Source organism: Vulpes lagopus, chromosome 14 (genome assembly GCF_018345385.1).
Source record: "Vulpes lagopus strain Blue_001 chromosome 14, ASM1834538v1, whole genome shotgun sequence".
Taxonomy (NCBI): domain Eukaryota; kingdom Metazoa; phylum Chordata; class Mammalia; order Carnivora; family Canidae; genus Vulpes; species Vulpes lagopus.
In genome coordinates, this window is record NC_054837.1 from 7,982,239 (window position 1) to 8,002,702 (window position 20,464).

The following is a 20,464-nucleotide window of genomic DNA, read 5'->3' on the forward strand; positions in this document are numbered from 1 at the left end:
AACTCTCATGCACTGTTGGTAGGAATGCAAACTGGTTTCCCCTGTGTAAACCAGTGTGGAGGTTCCTTAAAAACGTAAAAATAAAAATATCTTCTGATCCAGGAATTCCACTCCTGAGTACGTACCCAAAGAACACAAAAACACCAATTTGAAAAGATTCATGCACCCTTGTGTTTATCATGGCCTTGCTTACCATAGCCAACTTGGGGAAGCAGCCCAGTGTCCGTCAGCAGACAGATGGACAGAGAAGGTGCCTTCTGTGTATACAACAGAAGATTACTTTAGCCATAAAAAAAAAAAAAAAAAGAGTGAAGCCTTGCCATTTGCATCAACGTGGATGGAGCTAATGGGTATAGTGGTAAGTGAAGGAAGCCAGTCAGAGAAAGACAAATGACATATGATTGCACCCATACATGGAATCAAAGAAACAAAACAAATGAACAAAGAAGCCAAAAAACACTCTAAACTACAAAGAGTTGGTTACCAGAGCGGGGGTATGGGTGGGGTTATGGGTGGACTAGGTGCAGGGGATCAAGAGGACATTTCTCATGAGGAGCACTGAGCAAAGGACAGAATTGTCGAATCATCATATCGTACACCTGTATGTTAACCATACTGGACTTAAAATAGAAAGAAAAAAAAAAGACCTCTGAAACACTGAAAAGCAGTCTTGCATCCGGTTCCATCCCTCAACAGTGTGTGACCTCGGGCAGGTCAATGTCTTCGTGCCTCAGTGCCCCCACCCATAAAGAGGATAAACCGTCCTTATAGAACCATTAATGTTCAATAAATGATTTTAAAAAAATCAAATCCCAAAGATCGGTGAGGTAAAAAAGCCAGGCTGTGGGATGAGCTCTTCTGTGTGCAGAGGAGGTGGGGGTGCTTGACGCCCCGCCTGCAGAATGTGCAGCCCACCCCAGAAGGAGCGCAAAGACCAGGCGAGTGGGTGGTGGCTGGTGGGGAGGATCACACTGGATACCTTTGTTGGCTTTTGATTTTGTTTGAACCTTGTATCTGCATTATCTGTTTTCCATTTTCAGAAAATAGCTCAGGCAGGTGGGGAAGCCGGGGAGGGCAAGATGCCCAGGCGGGACCAGCGAGCTGGTGGGAGGGGCCCGGCCAGCCCCCAGCCCCGCTCTGGCCACCACCCAGCCCATTGTGACCTCCCCGGCTGTGCCCAGGCCTTTGTGACAGGCACCCTTGAGGCAGACCTGCGAGCCATGACACCTAGAGGGCCCTCGATAGGAGGGTGGCAGGTCGGGCCAGGCTAGAGCCCGGACCTGGGGTTAGGAAGGGGTTACAGGGAGGTATGGAGGGGCCCAAAACCCTAGGCCCCTGTGGCCACTCCCACCCCCAGTGCCCCCAGCCTCAAGCTTCGAGCAGCCACGGAGGATGCCTGGATCCACCATGCCAGGGCTTTGTAAGGTGGCCCTGCCTGGTGCCTCTCAGCTCCACTCACTCCATAGAATCTGCCAGGCCCTTCCCAACTCCGGGGGCAGGGGGCGGGGGGCCCAGGGTCGGGGCCGAGGTACCTGGGGGCTTTATGGCCAGCGAAGACAGGGAGATGCAGCGCCAGAGACCCAGAGACCCGGCGGGGGTGAGGCAAGGACACGTGGAGGCGAGGCTGGGGTGGGGCTGGCCCCTGCACTCAGGACGAGAACAAGGGGCACCCAGGCAGGGGGCGCCCCCCAGCTCGGGGCCCAGACCCTGCCCGTGCCCCCCCATGCCGTCGGGGTCAGGAACCCCGGCCTCGCCCAGGGCAGCCGCCTCCCCGCTCCAGAGCGTGGCCCTGGGGCCTGCAGAGCAGTCCTTCCTCCAGCTGGAGCAGGAGAACCAGAACCTGGTGAGTGAAGAGCCCACTGAGGCGGGGGTGGGGGTGGTGGTGGCCCCAGCTACGAGCCCATCCGTGCAATGGGCTCGCGGCTTCTGCCCTTAGCCCCCCGCCCCCCGCACCCCTGCCTCAATCTCCTGCCCAAGGAGCTCTATGATGAGCAGTCCCTCTGTGTCCCCCACTCTCAGAAAAGACAGAACCAAGATCTGCGGGAGCAGCTGGGGGCCCTCCTGGGGCCGGGGCAGCAGTTCCTGCCCCTGTGCACGGAGCACTCAAGCTGTACGGCCCTGGCCTGGGTAAGTGCGGGGGACAGAGGGCCGCCGAGGGGAATGACCCCGGGCCTCGGGCACCACAGCCCCGCCCGGCTCTCAAGCAGCCCCTGACCGCCCACGCCGCCCCCGGCCTTGGCGCTGACCCCAGGGCTCTCCCACAGGCCCCAGAGCAGGCCAGCACCCGGCCCCTGGAGGACAGGGCGCCCCTGCAGCTGCTGCGGAGGGAGCTGTGCCGGGGGGAGGAGTCCTTCGTGCAGCAGTCTCAGGTGGGTTCTGGGGAGCTGGGCCAGGGGAGGGGTCCTCCACGCAACACTCCTCGGTGGCCCTGCCTGTGCCCACTGTGCCCCTCCCCAGAACGAGCTGCAGCAGATCCGACTGTCTTTTGAGAGGAAGAAGATGGCCATTACTGAGGTGCCCGCCTGGCCGGGGTGGGAGGGCCACCCGGGGGAGCCACCCGGTGGGACACATCCGGGGGTCCTGCTGCTCAGAGCATGACCCGGCCTCTCCTCCGCCACCAGGTGTGGGACGGCGTGGCTGAGGTACACATGGCCCTGAACAACCAGGCTACTGGGCTCCTGGTAGGTCCCCAGAGGGTGACACTCGGGGGGTGACGGGAACAGGAGGCAGAGGGTGTGGGGTCAGGGGAGCACCGGGAAGCAGGGGAATCCGGCAGAGAAGTCAGGGTTAGGGGGCCTGTTTTATCTCCTCTGCCCCCCAGAACCTCAAGAAGGATATCCGGGGAGTACTAGACCAGATGGAGGACATTCAGCTGGAGATTCTGGGGTGATGTGCAGGGTCAAGGTCTCGGGGGGGGGTGCGGCGCTTGGCTGAGCCCGGGAAGGGGCAGGTGCCCTGGCCAGGATGGGGTGGATCAAGCCCTAACCCTTCCCCAGCTCCAGGGCACCAGACCAAGGGGTGGTGCAGGCTGAGGGGGGTGCTCACCTGGCCCTGACTGCGCAGCACCCCCCTCCATCCAGGGAGCGTGCCCAGTGCCGCACCCAGGCCAGGAAGGAGCAGCAGATGGCGTGCATAGCGGTAAGCCCCTCGCCGCACACCCTCACCCTCTCCCGGCACCCTCACCCTGGAGGCCCCTCTGGGCAGGGAGCTGTGGGCTTCAGTGTAGAGGCCCCAGGGCGGGAGCCCCAGCAGGAGCGGGGTGGCTGGTCATCCCTGAGACCCGGCTGGCTGCGGGCGCCTATCCAGGGTGGGGAGGAGTACGCGGGTGGTTGAGGGCACAAGGATGCCCCCCAGGCGCAGGCTCCGACCCCACCCCTCGTCCCCCACCCCGCAGAAGACCAGGCCGCAGCTGGGATGTTCCGAGGGCCTCAAAGGCCAGCTCTGGTAGGTGGCGGCGCGCCCGGGCAGCGCCCAGTCCCCGGCGGGCCCCGAGGGCACCCCCGCCCCTGACCGCCGCCGCCCGCAGGCTGCTGGCGCTGAGGCTGCTGCTGGGCGCCCTGCTGGCCTGCACCGCCGCCTACGTGTACGTGGTGGACCCCGCGCCCTTCGAGGGGCTGGTGCCGCCCCTGCTGAGCCGCGCCGCCGTCTGGAAGCTCCGGGCCCTGCTGGGCCCGTTCCTGCGCCTGGAGGTGGACGACTTCCTGCCCTTCTAGGCCGGAGGCCCAGCGGCCCCAGCGAGAGGAGGCCAGGCGGCCGGCCGGCCCCGGGTGCCCACGGCACTGCCGCGCAGCGTCCCGCCAGGAGCCGCGGAGAAGGGGGGCGGCGGGTCTGTCCTGAGGGCTGGGGCTGCTGCTGGACATATAGTCATGACACACGCAGCGTGTGAGCCTGTTTCCATGGAAACGGGGGGTTGGCAGGAGGTCTCGCTGCTCTTGAGACCCGTCTCACACCGAGGGCTTGGGGGGGGGGCTCCCCAGCCCCGCCTGCCAGCTGGGCGGCAGCCCCTCTGCCAGAAGCCCCCAGCCCACCCTGGCCACCAGGGAGGGTCTCTGCAGAGTGAGGACCTGGGGACCCTCAGGCCTCCTCCCTGGGGCTGGGCCCAACCAGCAGACCTCAGTGACCGGCTGCTCTGCTTGGCTGACTTCACACCCGCCACCCCACCCTCCCCACACTTGACCGGCCACCACCTCCCCACCTCCCACTCCTGTCCCCTCCCCAACTAGGGTCCCTGTCCAGTCCAGCCTCCTGGCACTGCCCCAAGGCTCGGAGGACAGGGGGACCACGTTGGTGGACAGAGCCGTGGAGGTAAACACCAGAAATTTTATTTAGGGCATTAAATTGGGGTGGGGGGGGAAGGAATACCTTTTAGAACAATAGACAATAGCTTTGTAGCTTGCTCATCCCCAAGTGGGAGGATTAGAGGCACCGCCCAGGCAGGAAAAGGACTGGCCGGAGCCCTGCCCTGCCCCTGGGGACGGCCAGGGCCCCGGCTGGCTGGCTGGCTGGCTGGCTGGCAGGGCCTGCAGGGCTGTGGGCAGCGGGGCCCTCTGAGCTCCCCCAGGTGCCACATCTCGGAGTGAAAGAGTGAAGACTGCCGGGCAGGGCTGGGCAGAGCAGTCACCAGGAACACACTGGACTGGCAGGGTCTCCTCCCCGCCCCGGCAGGGCCCGGATGGCTCACCAGGCTGGCGGCTCCAAGAGGTTAAGGCATCTGTTCATGTGCTGGGTGTGGGGAGGAGGGAGTGCAGTGACCTGCAGGGACAACCTGAGACCCCCGCCCCAGCCCAACCCGCAGAGGCCTGGGCTCCCTGGGAAGGAAGTGGCGTCTAAAGTGCTCGGTCAGGCAGGGAGGTCGGGGCGCTGGTGCGACCCCCCAGGGAAGGCCGTGCTGGTCCCAGCAGCTCCAGGGCCCCTGCCTGGGGGGTGGGACGCCCTGCGGCAGGTGGGGACTTCCTGAGGTGGGTGGGCACAGGGTCACAAGCCCCAGTGAGCTGGGAGTCAGTCAAGGTGCAGCTGGTGGAGAGGGGACCCCCAGCCCACGGCCCAGGGGCTGTGTGGCTGCCTGGCTTCCCGGGTGGTCCTCTCGGGCCCCAAAGCTGCCTACTTGGCGTCCCGCTCAGGCCCCGAGAGACCGGGGAAAAGGCTGGAGGCGGCTGAGTGCAGGCGGCACATAGCCCCTCGGGGGGGTGCCCGGGCAGCCAGGCTCCAGGGGGCCCGCAGCGGCGGCCGGTCCTCAGGGAGGCCAAGGTGGCACAGGTGCAGGCCGGGAGGCACCCTGGGCTGGCCACGCCGGCCCCATCCACGGCTGCAGGTGCCGATCCGCCCCCTGTGGGCCGCAGCGTCCCGTGAGAGAGAAGCAGAAAGGTGGAGGTCAGCATGGGGCAGAGGTGCCCAGGGCAGGGTCCGAGGCCCAGCCAGCCTCCCACATTGGGCCAGCCCCTGCCCCAGACCCCGCCTTTGCCCTGGCTGTCTCAGCCCCAAGACACCATGGATTCCCAACGCCCTCACCCCCAACACTTGGCAGTGGGAGGCTCAGGTTGCCAGGAGGGCGAGTTCCAGTGATGTAGCTGCAGGAGGCGACAACGGCCCCCACAGGGCCCTCAGCCAACCGGCAGCCCCAGTGCAACCCCTGGGACTTCAGTCTCCTGCAAAAGCCCCTGGGATCGGCTTTCGGGGGCCCTGGGGCGGCTGTAGCCCCAACCTCTCTCCAAATGCCCTGTTGCTACCAGGGATGACGCAGACCCGTGGGAGCCTCATGCTTGTCAGCCAAAGACCCATCGGCCAGCCCCCCACCTCCCAAGCTTCCAGCTCAGCTTAAGTCAGTGGAAACACCCACGAAGGCCGCCCGTACCTCTGGCCAACACCTCTCCCAGAGCCTGACCCACTCTGGTCCCCGCCCGTGGAACCCCCGCATTGCACCAACAGCCCTAGCCTTGCTCAAGGAAAGGATCAAAATGACTCTTTTTCTTTTTTTAATAAAATTATAGATATATAGATGTAGATATAAAAACATAAAACAGACACAACGCAAGCGGACGCTGCCGTGTGCTTACTCTCGGGTCCCTGGCGCCAGGCGAAACTCTGACCCCCTCCCCGATGTGCTTCCCATGAGGGCCTGGACTTTGCATGCCTTGGGGTGGGGGATCTCCAGTTTGGCAGGGAGGGGGGTGCTCCTGGTCTCATGGGCCCCGGTGGCAGCGTCCGGCCCGGGCCTGCTCCCACCTGCCCCCGTCGCCTCCCACAAGAGCATAAAGCAGAGGTTAAGGCTTCAATGAAAGCGAGTTTCCCGGCAGTGGGGGCAGCGGGGGCCCGAGCGTTAACACATGGGACGTGGCATGGCAGCTCAGCGCACAGACACGGGGACGCACCCACCAGCTGGGCGAGACAGGACACACGGAGCCAAGACCCCACCCACAGCTGGCTGTCTGTCCATCGTCCACCTGTCTGTCAGAACCCAGAGCAATCCCAGAGTGGGGTGCCTGTGGGCTAGGGCTGGACTCCCCGAAGAAGAACTGGCCTTGCCAAGCTACAAGCTTCCAGCGGGTCCCTGAAAGGCAATGAGTTAGGAGCAGCCGGGTGGTGGGGCCTCGGTCCAGTACGGCCAGGGACCCAGGCCTCTCTGTCCATCTCTGGGCCACAGTGGCCCCGTCTGTGAGGAGAGCAGGTGGGGACCAGCCTGGGGACGACCTCAGGGGCAACGGTGCAGGTGCCACACCCCTCGCGGTCCCCGCCTGTGGGAACAGGGGCACCAACACACAGATCCTGCAGCCCGGCGGCCACTGGCCCAGCCGCGCCCTGGTGAGCAGATGGGTGGATGGACAGGCGGAGCAAGAGGGACAGGCTTGTGGAGGTGTGGTCTCTTCCGCTGACGTGTCCACCGGGCCTGGGCCTCCTGGTCTCCCGGGGCAGAGAAGTCGGGAGGGGAGGGCAGCCGCTGGGGGTCCTGGTCCCCGGGGCTCCATGGCGGATGGATGGCAGTCAGTCCTCACACTGAGATCTCGTACGTGGTCCCACCCACGCCGGACACCTTCTTAACGAGCGTGTGCCGGGCAGGGCTGGCGGAGGGCCCCGGGGGGCCAGCGGCAGGCCCCAGGCGGGCCAGGCCCGGGGACTGCCCGTTAAGCTTACTTGGGGGGGTCTTCAGCTGAGGGTGGTCCCTGCATCAAAACAAGCACATACACGCACACACACAGTGAACACGGGACCACGGCATGACGGGCCAGCGGAGGCAGCAGGACAGATGACGCAGACGCACATAAAGCCCGGGGCGGCCCCTGCCTCTGAGCTCAGCCAGTCCCGCCCAGACCCTGGGAGGGAGGGGGCTATGTTGTCACAGGACACACAGATGTCAGAATGGCCACCTTTCCCCTCCAGGGCGCTTGGTCCCTCCCACCGGCACAGATGCCCGAGCACAGGGAGGCCCCAGGGCCCCGCGTCGTCCTAGTGCCCCGAGCTGGGGAGCCCAGCGGGGACTGGGTGGCTCCTTCCCTGCTCCCTCCTAGGAAGATGAGAGCCCGTCTTCCCACCCTCCAGCCTGCCCAGGACCGACCAACAGCAGCTCTGACATTGCCGCGCAAACATTCACGAGCCTGGGAGCCTCCACTCCACCCCCCGCCCCGTTCTTCACCTGCCGTCCCCCACCTGCCCAGGTAGCTGTCACCCACTGGGCCAGTTACATTCGCCCCAGGGACGTCCTCACCAACTGAGCCTGTGCTCCAGGGGCGATGCCGAGACAATACCTCCGCACACGGCGGGGCCCAGCACACACCAGCTACTCTCCTTGGGCCTGACCCCATGAGGCAGGCAGCCAGCCCAGCTTCCAATTACCCACCTGCTGGGGGCCTGGAACCAGCCTGCCCCTCTGGGCCTCAGTTTCCCCATCTCTGAGCAAGGAGGCCCTTACTTCCTAGGGCTATGGGCACCCAGGGCAGCATGTTCTGCTGTGGGCTTATGTCCCCTGGACTCAACCTCCTGGACGGACACTGTCTCCAGAGGAAGCCCCAGGGTCCCCCCGACACTCGGTTGTACCAGCTGCAAGAGAACATGCAGCTCAATAGGTACCTGCCCCACCGACGTGCCCGGCATCCCTGGAGCTGGGTGACCCTCGCCCCTCACAGTCTGGCCAGGAGCCTCCAAGGAGGGTGAGGCCCACCCCCGTAGGCAGCCATTGGCCTCCCTGACGACCTCTGCGTGCTCAGCCAAGAGGCTCCACGAGGCAGCCGGACACCTGACCTGTGGCGGAAAGCCCCCCCCCCCCGCCGAGCCCTCCCGAGCCCCCCCTCCAGGACCTACCTTTGCACGGCCAGCGAGGGTGGCGACTCCGGGAGGTCCGTGTGGATGAAGGCGACAGCTTTGGGGCCTGCATAGGAGGGTGAGCGGGGCGTGCTGGGTGGGGAGGGGGGGCCCTGGCGCACCGGGGACCTGTGTGAGCCGCTGCCGGGCCGAGGCCCAGGGGCGTTGTTGTTGGCCAGGTCGGCCTGGAGGGAGGAGGACGAGGTCCGCGGCGCCCGGCTCACGGCGCTGGACAGCGAGGACACGGAAGTCTGCAGCGCGGGGTTGCGCGCGCCGCCGAAGCCGGGCCCGGCCACCAGGTCATCCCTGGAGCCGTAGCGCAGGGCAGGGCCGCGGGCGCCGTCGGCCAGCGCGCTGGCCTGCTGCAGGCTGTAGGAGCTGGGCGCGTCGTAGACGCCCGAGTCGCCGAAGAGCGAGTCGGCCTGAGAGCGCAGCAGCCGTTCCCGCTCCTCTCTGTCCTTGCGCTCCTGGATGGAGGCCATGATGGTCCTGGACAGGTTGTCGTAGCGCACAGGTGAGGGCTCCCGGGGCCGGGGGCCCAGCACCGGGCTGAAGCTGCGGGGCGGGGGCCGGGGCGGCTCACCCACCGCCCCCGGGTGCAGGTAGGGCGAGCGGTAGCTGGCCACGCCGGCCGAGGGGTGGGCTGGGCACGTGTGGCCACCGGGAGAGCCGGGGTTAAGCAGACTGTCGTAGGACAGGCTGCCGTTGCGGTTGGGCAGCGCGTGGGGGGCGAAGATGCCGCGGTGCGGCGTGGGGGGCCCGCCCTCGGAGCGCAGAGGCTGCAAGGCCACGTGGTCCCCACCCCGCCGGCCCGCTGCCTTGAGGCTCAGGGAGCGCAAGGCACCCGAGAAGGTGTCCGCGGCGCTGAGCGGCGGGGATGGCGGGTAGGCTGCGTGCAGGCCTCCGGGCGTGTAGTCAGGGAGGTCCAGGCTGGGCTCGGACGCAAAGTCCAGGCTGTGGATGCTGTCCTCCCCCAGGGTCAGGGAGTCAGGGCCTGGGACCTGCGGGGAGAGAGGGCGCACGTCCTACCACCACCCTGCCGTCACGCCCTGCCCCAGCCACCGGGTGCTCCATGCCCCACGGAGGCTACGACCTCAGTGCATCAGAGGCAGCCTCCCGTGTACCCGACAAGCTGTTTCTGGAAGTTGCCCATCCCCTGACCACGTCTCCCTTGCTCGCCACAGAGGGAAGTAGGGATGGGCTAGAACAGAGCCCCCATATGTCACCCCCTAGGGAAGGCTGGGCACACTGCTCCTGCCTCTACTTCCCCACGGAAGGGGGCTGGCGCAGGGACAGCCTCAGGAGTTGGACCTTAGGGAGACGTAATAAGCACACAGAGACCCAGAGCCCTGTCCTGGGCACCTTGTGGCTGAGGACTGCGGTTGCTGCCGCAGCAGAGCACTACCGCCCACTGCATCAACCCACGGCAGTGCCCTCAGAGCCGACACGGGAGGGGACCTCGGGGCAGGGGCAAGGGACCAGCCACAGCAACAAGGAGGCTCCGTGGACTGAGGGCTGCGGGCTCAGGCTTGGGCTGGGGACGAGAGCCTACAGGACCTCACACCCCAGAGCGGGTGCTGGTAGGGACAAATATGGCCTCACGGTACTTGGCCAACCAACCAGAACCCTCGTGGGATCCAGGACAGCCCCAGGAGGTGAGGCAGGCGAAGGCACCTAGAGCCCCCTGTTCCCAAGAAGGGCTGATCGATACCTGCCCAGGAGGCCCAGGCTCCCTGCCCAGCCCAGAAGGGCCCTCATGAGATGCAGGGTGGAGCGGGGCATCGGCCCTGAGAGGAGGCGACTGGTCCAGGCGTACCAGCCCAGGCACAGGGCTCTCAGGTGGCCATGAAGGAGGGTGGGCAGCCTGGGAATGCTTAGGGTTCTGGATCATTCCTCAGGCTGCCCAGGGTTGCCAACTGCTCCACAGTGATTGTAGAGTCAGAAATAAATGTGCCTTCTTAAACAATCTCAAATTCTTCTGAAGCCTTCCCGTGGGCCTTACAGAGGAACGAAGAGTGGAATTCCAGGCATCCTGGCACACACTGTTCCTGGGGGCAGCTGCCCACCAGGCCGGCGGGCCATGCTGGTCAAGGAGAAGGGGCCAGCCAGGACTGCCTGGGCCAGTGCTTCCTTTGGGCCCAGCTGGGGTGCCCACAGGGTGAGGTTCTGCCGGCGCCCAGCAGGCTATGACCCCACGGCCCCAGGGTCAGGGCCTCCTGGGGCGAGGCCCGAGGAACGGGACCTCTGGGGGCAGGGTCTCCAGGAGGGGTCGCACAGGACTTCCTGGGGCGGGGCCAGGCCTCCTCACCTGCTCACCAGGCCCACAGAAGGGCGCCTTGGGACCCGAGGGGAAGGCAGGCCGGAACTTGTACATGGCAGGTGTCGGGGGGCTGGTCCTCTGCGCCGACAGAGCGCTCTCTGGGGAGATGGACCATGGTCAGCTGGGCTCAATCCATGTCCCTCCCTCTGTCTGGCCACCCCCACCTCACCAGCACTGCTCGGGCGTGGCGTCTGCAGGTCACCTCCGAATGTGCCAGCCTCTGCCTTAGGGGGCAGTGGTGGCCCCAGGTCCAGCGGCTTCTCATCCAGTCGGTCCAGGCTGCCCTTGGACTGGGAGGGGGCGTGGTCAGTGGTGGGTAGGGCGTGGGCCAGGGGTGGGCCATAACTGGGGTCTCTGCCCTGGGCCCTGGGCCCTATACCGTTCTCCAGAACCTACGGGATTCCTCCCCCTTCCACTTCTAGGCCCCCTCCAGCAGAGCCGCTTCCTGCCTTCTAGGGTCTATCCTCAGCCCCACTCCCTACCTGCCCCCAGGGCCCCCACCTTGCTGCGGCCCAGGCCAGCCTTCAGACCGTTGTCACTAAGCTTGACCTTGAGGGGGGCGGCTCGCTCCAGGAGCTCGGGCCGAAGGAAGGGCGGCTTCAGGCGGGCGGCCAGCGGCAGCCGGGGAGGCTCCACCACGTACCTGCACCAGGGGCGGAGGGGTCAATGGCCAGGGTGACCTGGCCCGAGCGCTCACCAGAGGCAAGGCCGGCCACACCTGCCAAGGGCAGAGGTCGACCAGGCTGAGGGGCCGCACCTGCCCGCCCCGAACCCGGCAGAGGCCCCTCGACACCCCGTCCAGGCCTCACCGGGGCGCCAGAGGGCTGCACAGCACGTGCTCCACATTCCCATAGCAGCCTCGGGTGAAGGGGTTCACGCCCCCACGGAACTTCCCCGTCACCTGTGGACATGGGACCCCTCAGCCAGCCTGGCCACCCAAGGTCCTGGCCCAGGCGGACGGGGGGACAGGCAGGGACAGCTGGGGTTCCTCAGAGGCAGGCTGGGCAGGGTCAGCCCATGGGTGCCCCCCCCATTCACCCCGACCGCCCCAGCAGGAAGCTGTAGGATCTCTGGGGAGATCCAGCGGCATCCACAGGTGGGAGTGAGCGGGGGGCAGTGCAGACAGCCCGCACTCCAGGAGCCCCCAGGGACCCCGGGGCCAGGTCCCCCCCACCCCGGAAGCTACGCAGGCTGCCTCAGCTGAGGGCTCCGACGGCCCTGCCCTCATACCGCCCCCACACAGCCCTCTCGGCCCACAGAGGCGCCCCCTGCCCGTCACCACGTGGGCCCTCCCGGGGTCAGCACCTGCTCATTGGTGGTACGCCCTCGAGTGACCAGCACCACGTGGAAGCCAGTGAGGCCGATGACAGGGATGAAGAAGAGGCCAGCCACACACATGACGGCCATGCTGGCCCGTTAAGGCCAACGGCCGTGGGGCAAACACGCGGGGTGGGGGCCTGGGGACGCGCCGCTCCCTCTGCCAGCCGGCGGGCGGCCACCCACCCCGGGGCATCCCAGGCAGCCCGTGGCCAGGCCAAGGATACGTGATGGTGGTGTGGGCGGCCCCCAGCCCCTCAGCGTGGTTCAGCACGTAGACCAGCCCGAAGGCCACGACGCCCACCATGTGCGCGCTGAGTGACAGCAGGAACAGGAAGAAGTAGCGGTAATTGCGGCGCCCAATACAGTTGTTCACCCAGGGGCAGTGGTGGTCGAAGTCCTGGGCGGGAGCAACGAGTCAGGGCCCTGCGGGGCAGGGGCGGGGGGGAGGGGGGCATGGCCGGGCGGGCGGGGCGGCGGGACGTCACCTCTACACAGTTGTCGCAGACGCTGCAGTGGGAGCAGCGGGGCGGGCGGTAGAAATGGCAGGTCGCACACCACTTCATTCGGACCTGGATGCCCCGCACGTCCACGTTCTTGTACAGCGGCGCCCGGAAGTCGTCCTCCTTATCCTCGTCCTCATCCGCTGCGAGCCAGGGCCAGAGGGGGACAGCGGGACAGTGACTTCCTGGGCGGAAGAGTCCTTCCCGGACCTCTGCCAGTCCACCCGCCACGACCCCCGCTCACATACACAGGCTCTCTCGGATCAGCCATTCACATTCTAGTGCAAGCGAGCAGATGCCGTGTCCCAGCACAGGGCCCTACCTCGGGGGAAGACGCCAGGGTCCATGAAGGTGGCCATGCTGAAGTTGGCCAGGACAAAGAGGAAGATGATGCCATTGTAGACGGGAACAGCTGGGGACACAGCTCGAGTCAACCATGGGCACCTGAGTTGGACAGCAGGGCAGAGCTGGGTCTGGGGGTGCAGCAGATGGGCGGGGACAGGACGTGGGGCCAGACACCTTAGGCACATCCACACACAGGCAGGCCGGGCCACAGAAGGCCACCGTCCGCGCTCGGCGTGGCTGTGGGGAGACCCCTGCACATCGGCCCGCAGCTCCTCTGCTCGACCACTGGAGCTGGGCACCCACAGTACAGCACGCAAGCTGCCCACAGGCCAACACCGATTCCAGAACCCCCAGGTGCCAATTAGGAGTTCAAGTCACAGTTGAGAGAGGCCCTTGGGGCCTGGGCTCCCACTTTTAGGAGGCAGGAGTCCAGGATGAGGTCTGGGCCCACTCTGCCTGTGTGCCATGACGGCCAGAGGCCAGCCCCGACCTCACCCAGCCTGGCCCGCAGCCCAGCGGGACCCCTCCGCCAGGGAACATCCGGGACATGGGGAGCTCCAATGCACGGCGGGTGTCACCCGTCTGTCCCTGAGGGGTGCAGTCTCAGGGTCTGGGCTCCCGGGCACATCCCCATCTAGGCAGTCCCTTCTTTTTAGTTTCTCATTTTACTGTCCTTATGACAACGCACAACATCCGAAGAATAAAAAAGCACGATAGCCCCCACTCACCATCTCTTGCCTCCAAGGCTGTGCCCTCTCCAGGAAGCCTTCCCAGATTCCCCCCGTGGGGCTCAATTCAGACAGCGAGCATCCTCGTCAGCCCTCTTGGGACCTGACCAGAGCCCTCTCTGTGGAGACGCACCAGTCTTTGGGCTCAGGACCTATGACCCTGCCCCAACCCTGCAGCGGGTCCCGGCGTCCACCCACTTGGCTCCTCTGGCCTCAGGCTCCTGATCTCTCCCGTGGCTCCTGGCTGCTTTGACAAGTGGGGGGCACCTGGGGGGTTGTTCCCCCCCATACCTCACCCCCTGTGCACTTGGAAGCCAGTGGGGATCCCCCTCAGAAGCCCTGACGGAGAGAACAGGGCATCGTGGCCTCCAGCAGGGTGAGCAGCGTCCATGGCCCTGCCCACCACCCAGCGCACGCCGGCCACGCGGCTGCGCCCACGCCTGTCTTGGCCAGGAGCCAGCCCCGCCACCCCAGCAGCCACCTCCATGGCAGCAGAACTTCGCTATTTTTAGCGGAAAGCGAGAGGCTATTTAAAGATTCCACTTCCCACGGCAGCAGGCTCAGCGGGCCAGGAGCCGCACGTTACCCCTTCCTCTTCCCTGGGACCTGCTGTGGAGGTGGAGGCACTCCTTGGGGACACAGGCTCCCTCTGCGGGGAGGGCCCTCCTCCGCCTCCCCTTGCCCAGGCGGCCCGGGCAGTCCACCAGTAGGTGCCTACCACGTTCCCCGGCCTGGCATACAGACGGTGCTCAATGTATGTGGTGGTCCCTGATCCGATCCCATGGAGCAAGGTGACAGCGGGCCCCCGAGGCATGGTCTGCCCCGCAAGGTGGGGTGGGGGGCAGAAGCCAAAGCTCCAGCGGGGACAGCGGGGACGAGCTGCCCAGGCAAGCGGGGGCTGGGGGCTGAAGGGAAGCAGGCCCGCCGGGGGGGCCGCAGAGAAGTGGGGGGACCACAGGCCCCACTCAGGTGGCACAAGCCAGCACCCCACAGCGCCTTCTGGGAAGGGCTGGCTCTGTAGTCTGCACAAAATGAAAACGCGGGCCCCTTGTTTAAAAAGTATCAAGAATTTCGGGATCCCTGGGTGGCGCAGCGGTTTGGCGCCTGCCTTTGGCCCAGGGCAGGATCCTGGAGACCCGGGATCGAATCCCACATCGGGCTCCCGGTGCATGGAGCCTGCTTCTCCCTCTGCCTGTGTCTCTGCCTCTGTCTCTCTCTCTCTCTCTCTCTCTCTGTGACTATCATAAATAAATAAAAATTAAAAAAAAAATAATAAAATAAAAAAAAATAAAAATAAAAAGTATCAAGAATTTCAAGACAGAGACAGCGGAGCGGAGCGTCAAAGGCAAGTGTGGGCTCTCGCGCACCTGTGCTGCCCGCACCAGAGGAGGAGGGGGCTGGGAGGTCCTGGGGTGCGCTGGGTCCGGCAGAGGTGCACACGGGAGGCGTGGCAGGCGGGTGGGCACCCCGACAAGAGGACCCGGCCGGAGGGGGGGTGCAGAGGCCAGGACAAGAGCCCCTGCGGCCGTGCTGTCAGGTTTCACAGCGGATACCAAGAGCCTGCTGCCCACCCGGTGCGGTGGACCACGAAACCACCCTTCCGGCCTCGGGGAGTGGGCGCTGCTGTTTTCCCTATTTTACAGACAAGGAGTGGGTATAGAACGGCTTGTCACATACCAGGGCCTTGGGGTGAGCCTACGTCTGGGCTGGGATTCAAAATATTATGCAGGCAAGCCAGGGCCCGGATCCCACAGGCAGTCCCCGCAGCCGCATTGACCAGAGTCTCCCCTGGCCCAGGTGGCCTCCTTGGTCCTCCCTGAGCCTCCGCGACCACCCCCAGGCTGCATGGGCTAGACAGCTGCCCTGAGTGAGATGCCTGGGGCTGCGTCTGGGCATCCGCAATGTGACAGGGCAACCTGTGCACCGAGGTGGTGGGAAGGCTCCGTCCACTACAGGCACTAGCCGTCTGCGTGCCTGGGCCACAGATACCGGGGACAGAGGGCTGGGGCCCTAGCTGGTGTTGGGCAGGCTGGCGCCTGGGCGGTAGCAGCGGTGTGGGGGGCAGGCAGGTTCTCTAACAGGGACCTGGGCCACTGCCCCCTCAACACCCGGCCCCCAGCCTGACTCACACCCAGCATCAAGCACTCCCATGCGGTCCTGCCCCCCTCACTCTCCCTCAGGGTGCCTTTACCCCTAGACAGGCCATAAAGAGGGTCCAAGCCTGGGTCACGCCTAATGAGGACTGGCTCCCTGGCCAACGCCAACAGGCACATGCACTGACACAAACACACGTCCTCATGAACACGCAGGGACACATGCATGCACACACATGCAATGCACACACAGATACACAAATATGCTCCGAGACACATGTGTGAACACACACCTGTACATGCATGTACGCAGACACACTGCATCCATAGCCACGTTCAGAAGGCCCATGTGCAGGAGCACACACCAACGTGTATTGACCAGCAAGACACACATGCATAAATATTTGTGAGAATAGATATGCCCACTTGTGCACATGCTGGCACAAATACGGACATGGCCACCTGGGCACACCAGCACCCTCGTTTGTGCACAAACACACTCAGATGCACATATGAGCCCACAGAAACGCAGACAAGCCCTGCCTCAAACTGTGCCCCTTGCTACGCTCTCCACAGACCAGGCGAGCATGAGGACACGTCAGGACGTGCGAGCTCGGTGGGCAAGCAAGCCTGGCAGCCAGTGCAGCTCAGTCCACCTTGCGTCTGTCCTCAGCTCCCGGAGGGCCCCTCTGCCCACGAGGACAATACTCGGTTCCCACCCAGGGGACCAGGGGACGGGATACCTTAGGCAGGGCCTGGCCAACCCTTGCTGGCTGCAGCCACGCTGTGGGGCCCAGGGCATGCCTGGGTTGGGGGCGGCTCGGCTCCCTAACTAGCCCCCACCTCCTGAGTATTAGGGCCACACGCCATTGCCATAGGCCCCACCCAGATGGAGGCCCCAAGTCCGCCTAGCCCAGCAGGGAGACACCACCCAGTGGGGGTGGGGGGTTCTGCAGGGCCAGTACGCGCGCCACAGCTAAATGTGGAATGGAAAATTTTAACTCAGACGTTTTCATTTAAATCGGGTTCTTCGTTAACACTGTTTGTGTTTAAGAGTGATGCTCCCACATGGGGGTACCTGGGACCGGAGAGTCTGTGGCCACTCTGCCCTGGTCAGGCTAGGCAGGGCCCCTGTCCTCGCATACCCATCTGATCCCTGCAGACACCTGAGCAGATGGGGAAACTAACGCTCAGGGGACCAAGGATACCCTAGGCCACAGGCAGTGAGGCCTGGTGGTGAGACTCAACCCGCGTTCCCTTCCTTCCCCTGGGGCCCCTGCCAGGGGCTCTATCCACCTGGGCCTGCCCTTCCCCTGTCCCATGCTGGGCCTTCTGGCCCCTCTGGGCCTCAGCGTCTAGGGAGGGCTCAGGCCCATCCTGGGGATAGACTGTGGCCTCCCAGAAGTCAGCCCCCTGGTCCTGGACAGAGACAAGATGGCCCAGCCTGGTTCCAGGTGTTAGTAACCCAAAAGCAGCTCTAGTTCCCTGATGTCTACAGGTTCCCTGTCATTCTGCAAAGTGGCTCTGGGAGGAGGAAGGGGTTGAGGTGGAGACCTGACCTGGGGGCTCTTAGAAAGCACCCCCAGCACCTGACCGGGCCTGGCACCGAGCCACGATGGGAAGGGCTTCTGGGGACCGAGGGGACACAACTGGACCAGGAACCCAGGAAGCCTTCCTGGAAAAGGGCCTCTAGGAACCTGCCCCTCAGGGTGCTCCCCATCTTCTGAGGGAGAGGCCCCGGCCTCTGCTGATCCTACCCGCACCCCACCTGGTAACATAGCTGAACATCCTGTTCTTCGTCCCAGCCCTCTCAGTGAGCTGGCCCAAGGGAGGGGTCCTTGGTCTTCTAGGCTCCTGGTTCCCCACCCTGCATGATGTCAGGAGCTGCTGCCTTCACGGACCTGCCCCAAAGGGGCCAACTTGTGTTTACTGAGCAGAGAGGGGGCCTGGGGCCACGCAGCGTCCAGTGAAGTTCAAGGGGTAAAGGCAGAGAAAAGAGAAACCTGTGGGGGCCCAGGGGCAGGGTGGGGAAGACACAGGGGTGGGCTGCGCCCTCCTGCAGCAGGCCTGGACCCAGCAAAAGGGTAAAAGTGTGGCTGCTACTAGGGCGACCAGCGGCCTGTCCCAAGGAGAGGACCACCGGGACCCCTGCTTGCCTGGAATTCAGCATGCTGTGAAGGGGGGTCACTAGGCCCGGTTCACCCCGCAGAACCCCTTTTTAGGAACCCAGTTGCTCTGAAAGACCAGGGATGAGCCAGGTAGAGCCAGGGATGGGGCGGGCCAGGGTCCCCAGTGGGCTTTTGGCCCCAGGGCATGTGGCCTCGGTGGTCCATGGGAGCCCTGTCCTAAGGGCGATCAGGGCTGCCTTGGCTGGGTGGTCATTGTGCCTGGCCTGCAGCTATGCCCCTGCACCTCCATCTTGCTGCAGAGGCACATGCCACCTTCCGTCAGGCAGAGTGGGTCCCACACAAGGCGGGAGCCAGGGAAAGGCCTGCGGTGCCTTGCTGGGCTGGAGGCCTGGACGCAGAACCCCGGCTCTGGGAACTGAGGTAGGAAGAACTTGGCAGGTGCAGGAGCCTCAGTGTCCACATCTTGGGACGGCCAAGTTCACCAGACCGCTGTGCAAGGGCCCTATGACATCACGGGAAGGGCTTGGGACGAGCTAGGAGGAAGGGAGGCAGGGCTCTCCGGGGTGCGGCTGATTTCCGTACCTTTAAGGATTTCCCTGCGTTTCCCAAGTCCTTAGAGGAGAACGTGTATTACCTTTAACGTCAGGGGAGGACAGACACTGAATTGCACTTCGGAAGTGAGAAACCAGGATCAGCAAGTGGAGGCCAGGCTCCCAGGAAGTACACCTGAGACTCCTCCAAGTCCCAGAGCCCGGCCCCGGGAGCCCTCTGCACCTGCGGAAGTCCTGCGCCCACTGCCCCTGCCCCTCTCCCCCCCCCGCCTCCCGCCCCGTGGCCGGTGGCATCTGAGGAACAGGAACACGCTGCCTGCCAAAGCCAGAAATAAGCCCGTCCACACAGGCCTTTTTTAAACATTCTCTTGGCAGCCTGTGGCGCCCACCCAGCCTCGGCCTCCAGGTAGGGCTCGTGCGCCTCCACAGGCACCCAATGCAGACTCCCAGTCCTCGTCGCCGCCACCGTCACTCTGGCTAAGGCGCAGGGGGCCAAGCCGGCTCCCACTCGGCCTGGCCCGGGCTCCTTCGCACCCCGGGGCTGACCTGCCCTGGAACAGAGGCCCTGGGGAGGATGTCAGTGTGGTCCCTCTGGTCACCTGGGCGGTGTCGACATGGCACTGGTGGAAGGGAGCAGTCCCGGTCCCCATGGTGAAGGCCCGGAGCCCCCAAGCCCTCCCTGTCCCTATGGGAGCGGGGGGCGGTGGGGGCCAGCTGGGGGCATCAGCAGCCTGTCCCAGGTGAAGAAGTTAGGGCTGTGCGGGCCTGCCTGGCCTCTGCCTCGGGGGTCATGGTGCCCAACACGGCCAGGCCCTCCCGCGGCGACCCGAGCCCTCCCGGGAAGGTCAAGGGAGGGTGCAGGGCACTGCCAGGCGGCATCGAGGGTGGCTCTGGGGCAGGCACGTGGCGGCCGGGCCAGGCCACACCTACGCGGGAACAGCTTGGCCCTGGCCCTGCCCTGGCCCTGCCCTGGCCCTGGCCCGGGCCCTGGGCCGGCCGGCGGGAGGGGCCCCGAGCCGCCCTGGGCTCCTGGGGGGCGCTGGCGGCCGTGGGAGGGGGCTGCAGCCACAGCCTGGGCGCCTGCACACACTCCCCCAGGGCCCAGCCCCGCACGGCAGGGCCGGCACCCGGTCCCCGCGGAGCTCGCCCTCGCCCGGCCCGCGGGCCCGCACGGCGCACAGTCCGGCCTCGGCCGGGGCGGGGGCGCTCAGGTCCCGGGCCGGCGCCGGCCCCCCGGGCACGGCCCCTGCCGCCCGCCTGTGCCCCGGTGACGCGGGGACTCACGTGAACACGAAGAACAGGGTGCTGGAGCCGACCAGCAGCGCGGCGGCCGTGGCCACCGGGATGTACTTGGCGGGTTTGAGGCGCGTCCCGGGGCTGCGGGGCATCCTGGGCGCCGCGCCGCCGCATCCCTCCCCGGGGCCGGGCGGGCGGGGCCGGCCGGGGTCGGGCCGGGGGCGGGCGGGCGGGGCGGTGGACGCGGCGCAGGACCCGCGGCGGCGGCGGCGGCGGCGGAGGAAATCCCACCCCGCGGGGAGCGGCGGCGGCGGCGCGCTGATGTCAGCGCGGGCCTTAAGGTGGACCGGGCGGCGGGCGGGGGGCCGCGGGGCGGGGGCGGGCGGGCGGGGCCGGGCTGGGGGCGGAGCCAGGACCCTGGCCCCGCGGCCGCGCCCCGCCCCGCCCCGCCCCGCCGCGCTCCGGAGCCGCGCAGCCGCCGTCGCGCACCTGCAGCCCCGGCCCAGCCCAGGCCGCCGCGGACCACGCCGGGCTCCCGGTGCCCCGCCCGCAGGCCGTGGCGCGGCGGCCGGTCGGGCCCTCCTGGGCCTCGGTGTGCCCCGAGCACCGCGGGAGCCCGTGCGCGCGGTCCCCGTGACGTCCCTGCTCCACGCCATTCCCGAGGAGGCCAGACCCCTCGTCTGGAGCCCCTGGCATTCACCGGGCTGGGGAACTCCTGACACGGGGGCGCACCCTCATTGTTTATCTCTGGCCCACCTCCCAGCCCTCGGCCACTCGGATGCAGAGCCCAGCTAGTGAGCGGGGCAAGGGGGGCAGGGGGCGCTGGACTCTCCGGGAGAGGCCTCCTGGCCCCAGCTGCAGGTTCGGGAGTGTACGTAGGTGGGAGAGCTGGGGCCGGGTGAGCCCCTCGCCCCTCGCCCCTCGCCCCTCGCCCCCCGGGAAGCGGGCAT

General features: G+C 65.9%; 2 protein-coding genes across 4 annotated transcripts; one reads left to right on the forward strand and one right to left on the reverse strand.

Annotated features, from left to right (window-relative positions):
* The first annotated feature begins 1,309 nt into the window (after positions 1–1,309).
* Positions 1,310–3,713, forward strand: CCDC188 (coiled-coil domain containing 188). The gene is made up of 9 exons (XM_041728523.1): positions 1,310–1,843; positions 2,020–2,127; positions 2,265–2,369; positions 2,458–2,514; positions 2,622–2,681; positions 2,822–2,886; positions 3,081–3,138; positions 3,395–3,444; positions 3,527–3,713. Exons 1-9 carry the CDS (start codon positions 1,310–1,312, stop codon positions 3,711–3,713), a joined length of 1,224 nt encoding a protein of 407 aa, XP_041584457.1.
* A 593-nt stretch (positions 3,714–4,306) lies between these two features.
* On the reverse strand, positions 4,307–19,765 carry ZDHHC8 (zinc finger DHHC-type palmitoyltransferase 8). 3 transcript variants are annotated; one of them, XM_041728998.1, is made up of 12 exons: positions 19,563–19,765; positions 12,755–12,876; positions 12,418–12,575; positions 12,157–12,329; positions 11,918–12,020; positions 11,422–11,513; positions 11,114–11,255; positions 10,782–10,902; positions 10,601–10,710; positions 8,293–9,293; positions 5,105–5,326; positions 4,307–4,722 (listed from the first exon to the last, which is right to left on the reverse strand). In XM_041728998.1, exons 1-12 carry the CDS (start codon positions 19,664–19,666, stop codon positions 4,716–4,718), a joined length of 2,355 nt encoding a protein of 784 aa, XP_041584932.1. In that variant the 5' UTR covers positions 19,667–19,765; the 3' UTR covers positions 4,307–4,715. The 3 variants fall into 3 exon arrangements, with proteins under 3 accessions (XP_041584932.1, XP_041584933.1, XP_041584934.1); XM_041728999.1 differs by lacking the exons at positions 4,307–4,722; positions 5,105–5,326 and adding an exon at positions 5,959–7,157 and having other exon boundaries at positions 19,563–19,763; XM_041729000.1 differs by lacking the exons at positions 4,307–4,722; positions 5,105–5,326 and adding an exon at positions 7,015–8,031.
* Between the last annotated feature and the right edge of the window lie 699 nt (positions 19,766–20,464).

Bases quoted from the DNA above. Each gene is read 5' to 3' on its own strand.
- CCDC188 (XM_041728523.1), top strand. From the start codon at position 1,310: ATGGAGGGGCCCAAAACCCTAGGCCCCTGTGGCCACTCCCACCCCCAG. The intron at 1,844-2,019 runs GTGAGTGAAGAG...CCCCACTCTCAG, and splicing joins AGCAGGAGAACCAGAACCTG to AAAAGACAGAACCAAGATCT. The intron at 3,139-3,394 runs GTAAGCCCCTCG...CCCACCCCGCAG, and splicing joins AGCAGATGGCGTGCATAGCG to AAGACCAGGCCGCAGCTGGG.
- ZDHHC8 (XM_041728998.1), bottom strand. From the start codon at position 19,666: ATGCCCCGCAGCCCCGGGACGCGCCTCAAACCCGCCAAGTACATCCCG. The intron at 12,877-19,562 runs GTGAGTCCCCGC...TGTCCAACTCAG, and splicing joins ACCCTGTTCTTCGTGTTCAC to GTGCCCATGGTTGACTCGAG. The intron at 12,576-12,754 runs GTAGGGCCCTGT...CCTGGCTCGCAG, and splicing joins CCCTGGCGTCTTCCCCCGAG to CGGATGAGGACGAGGATAAG.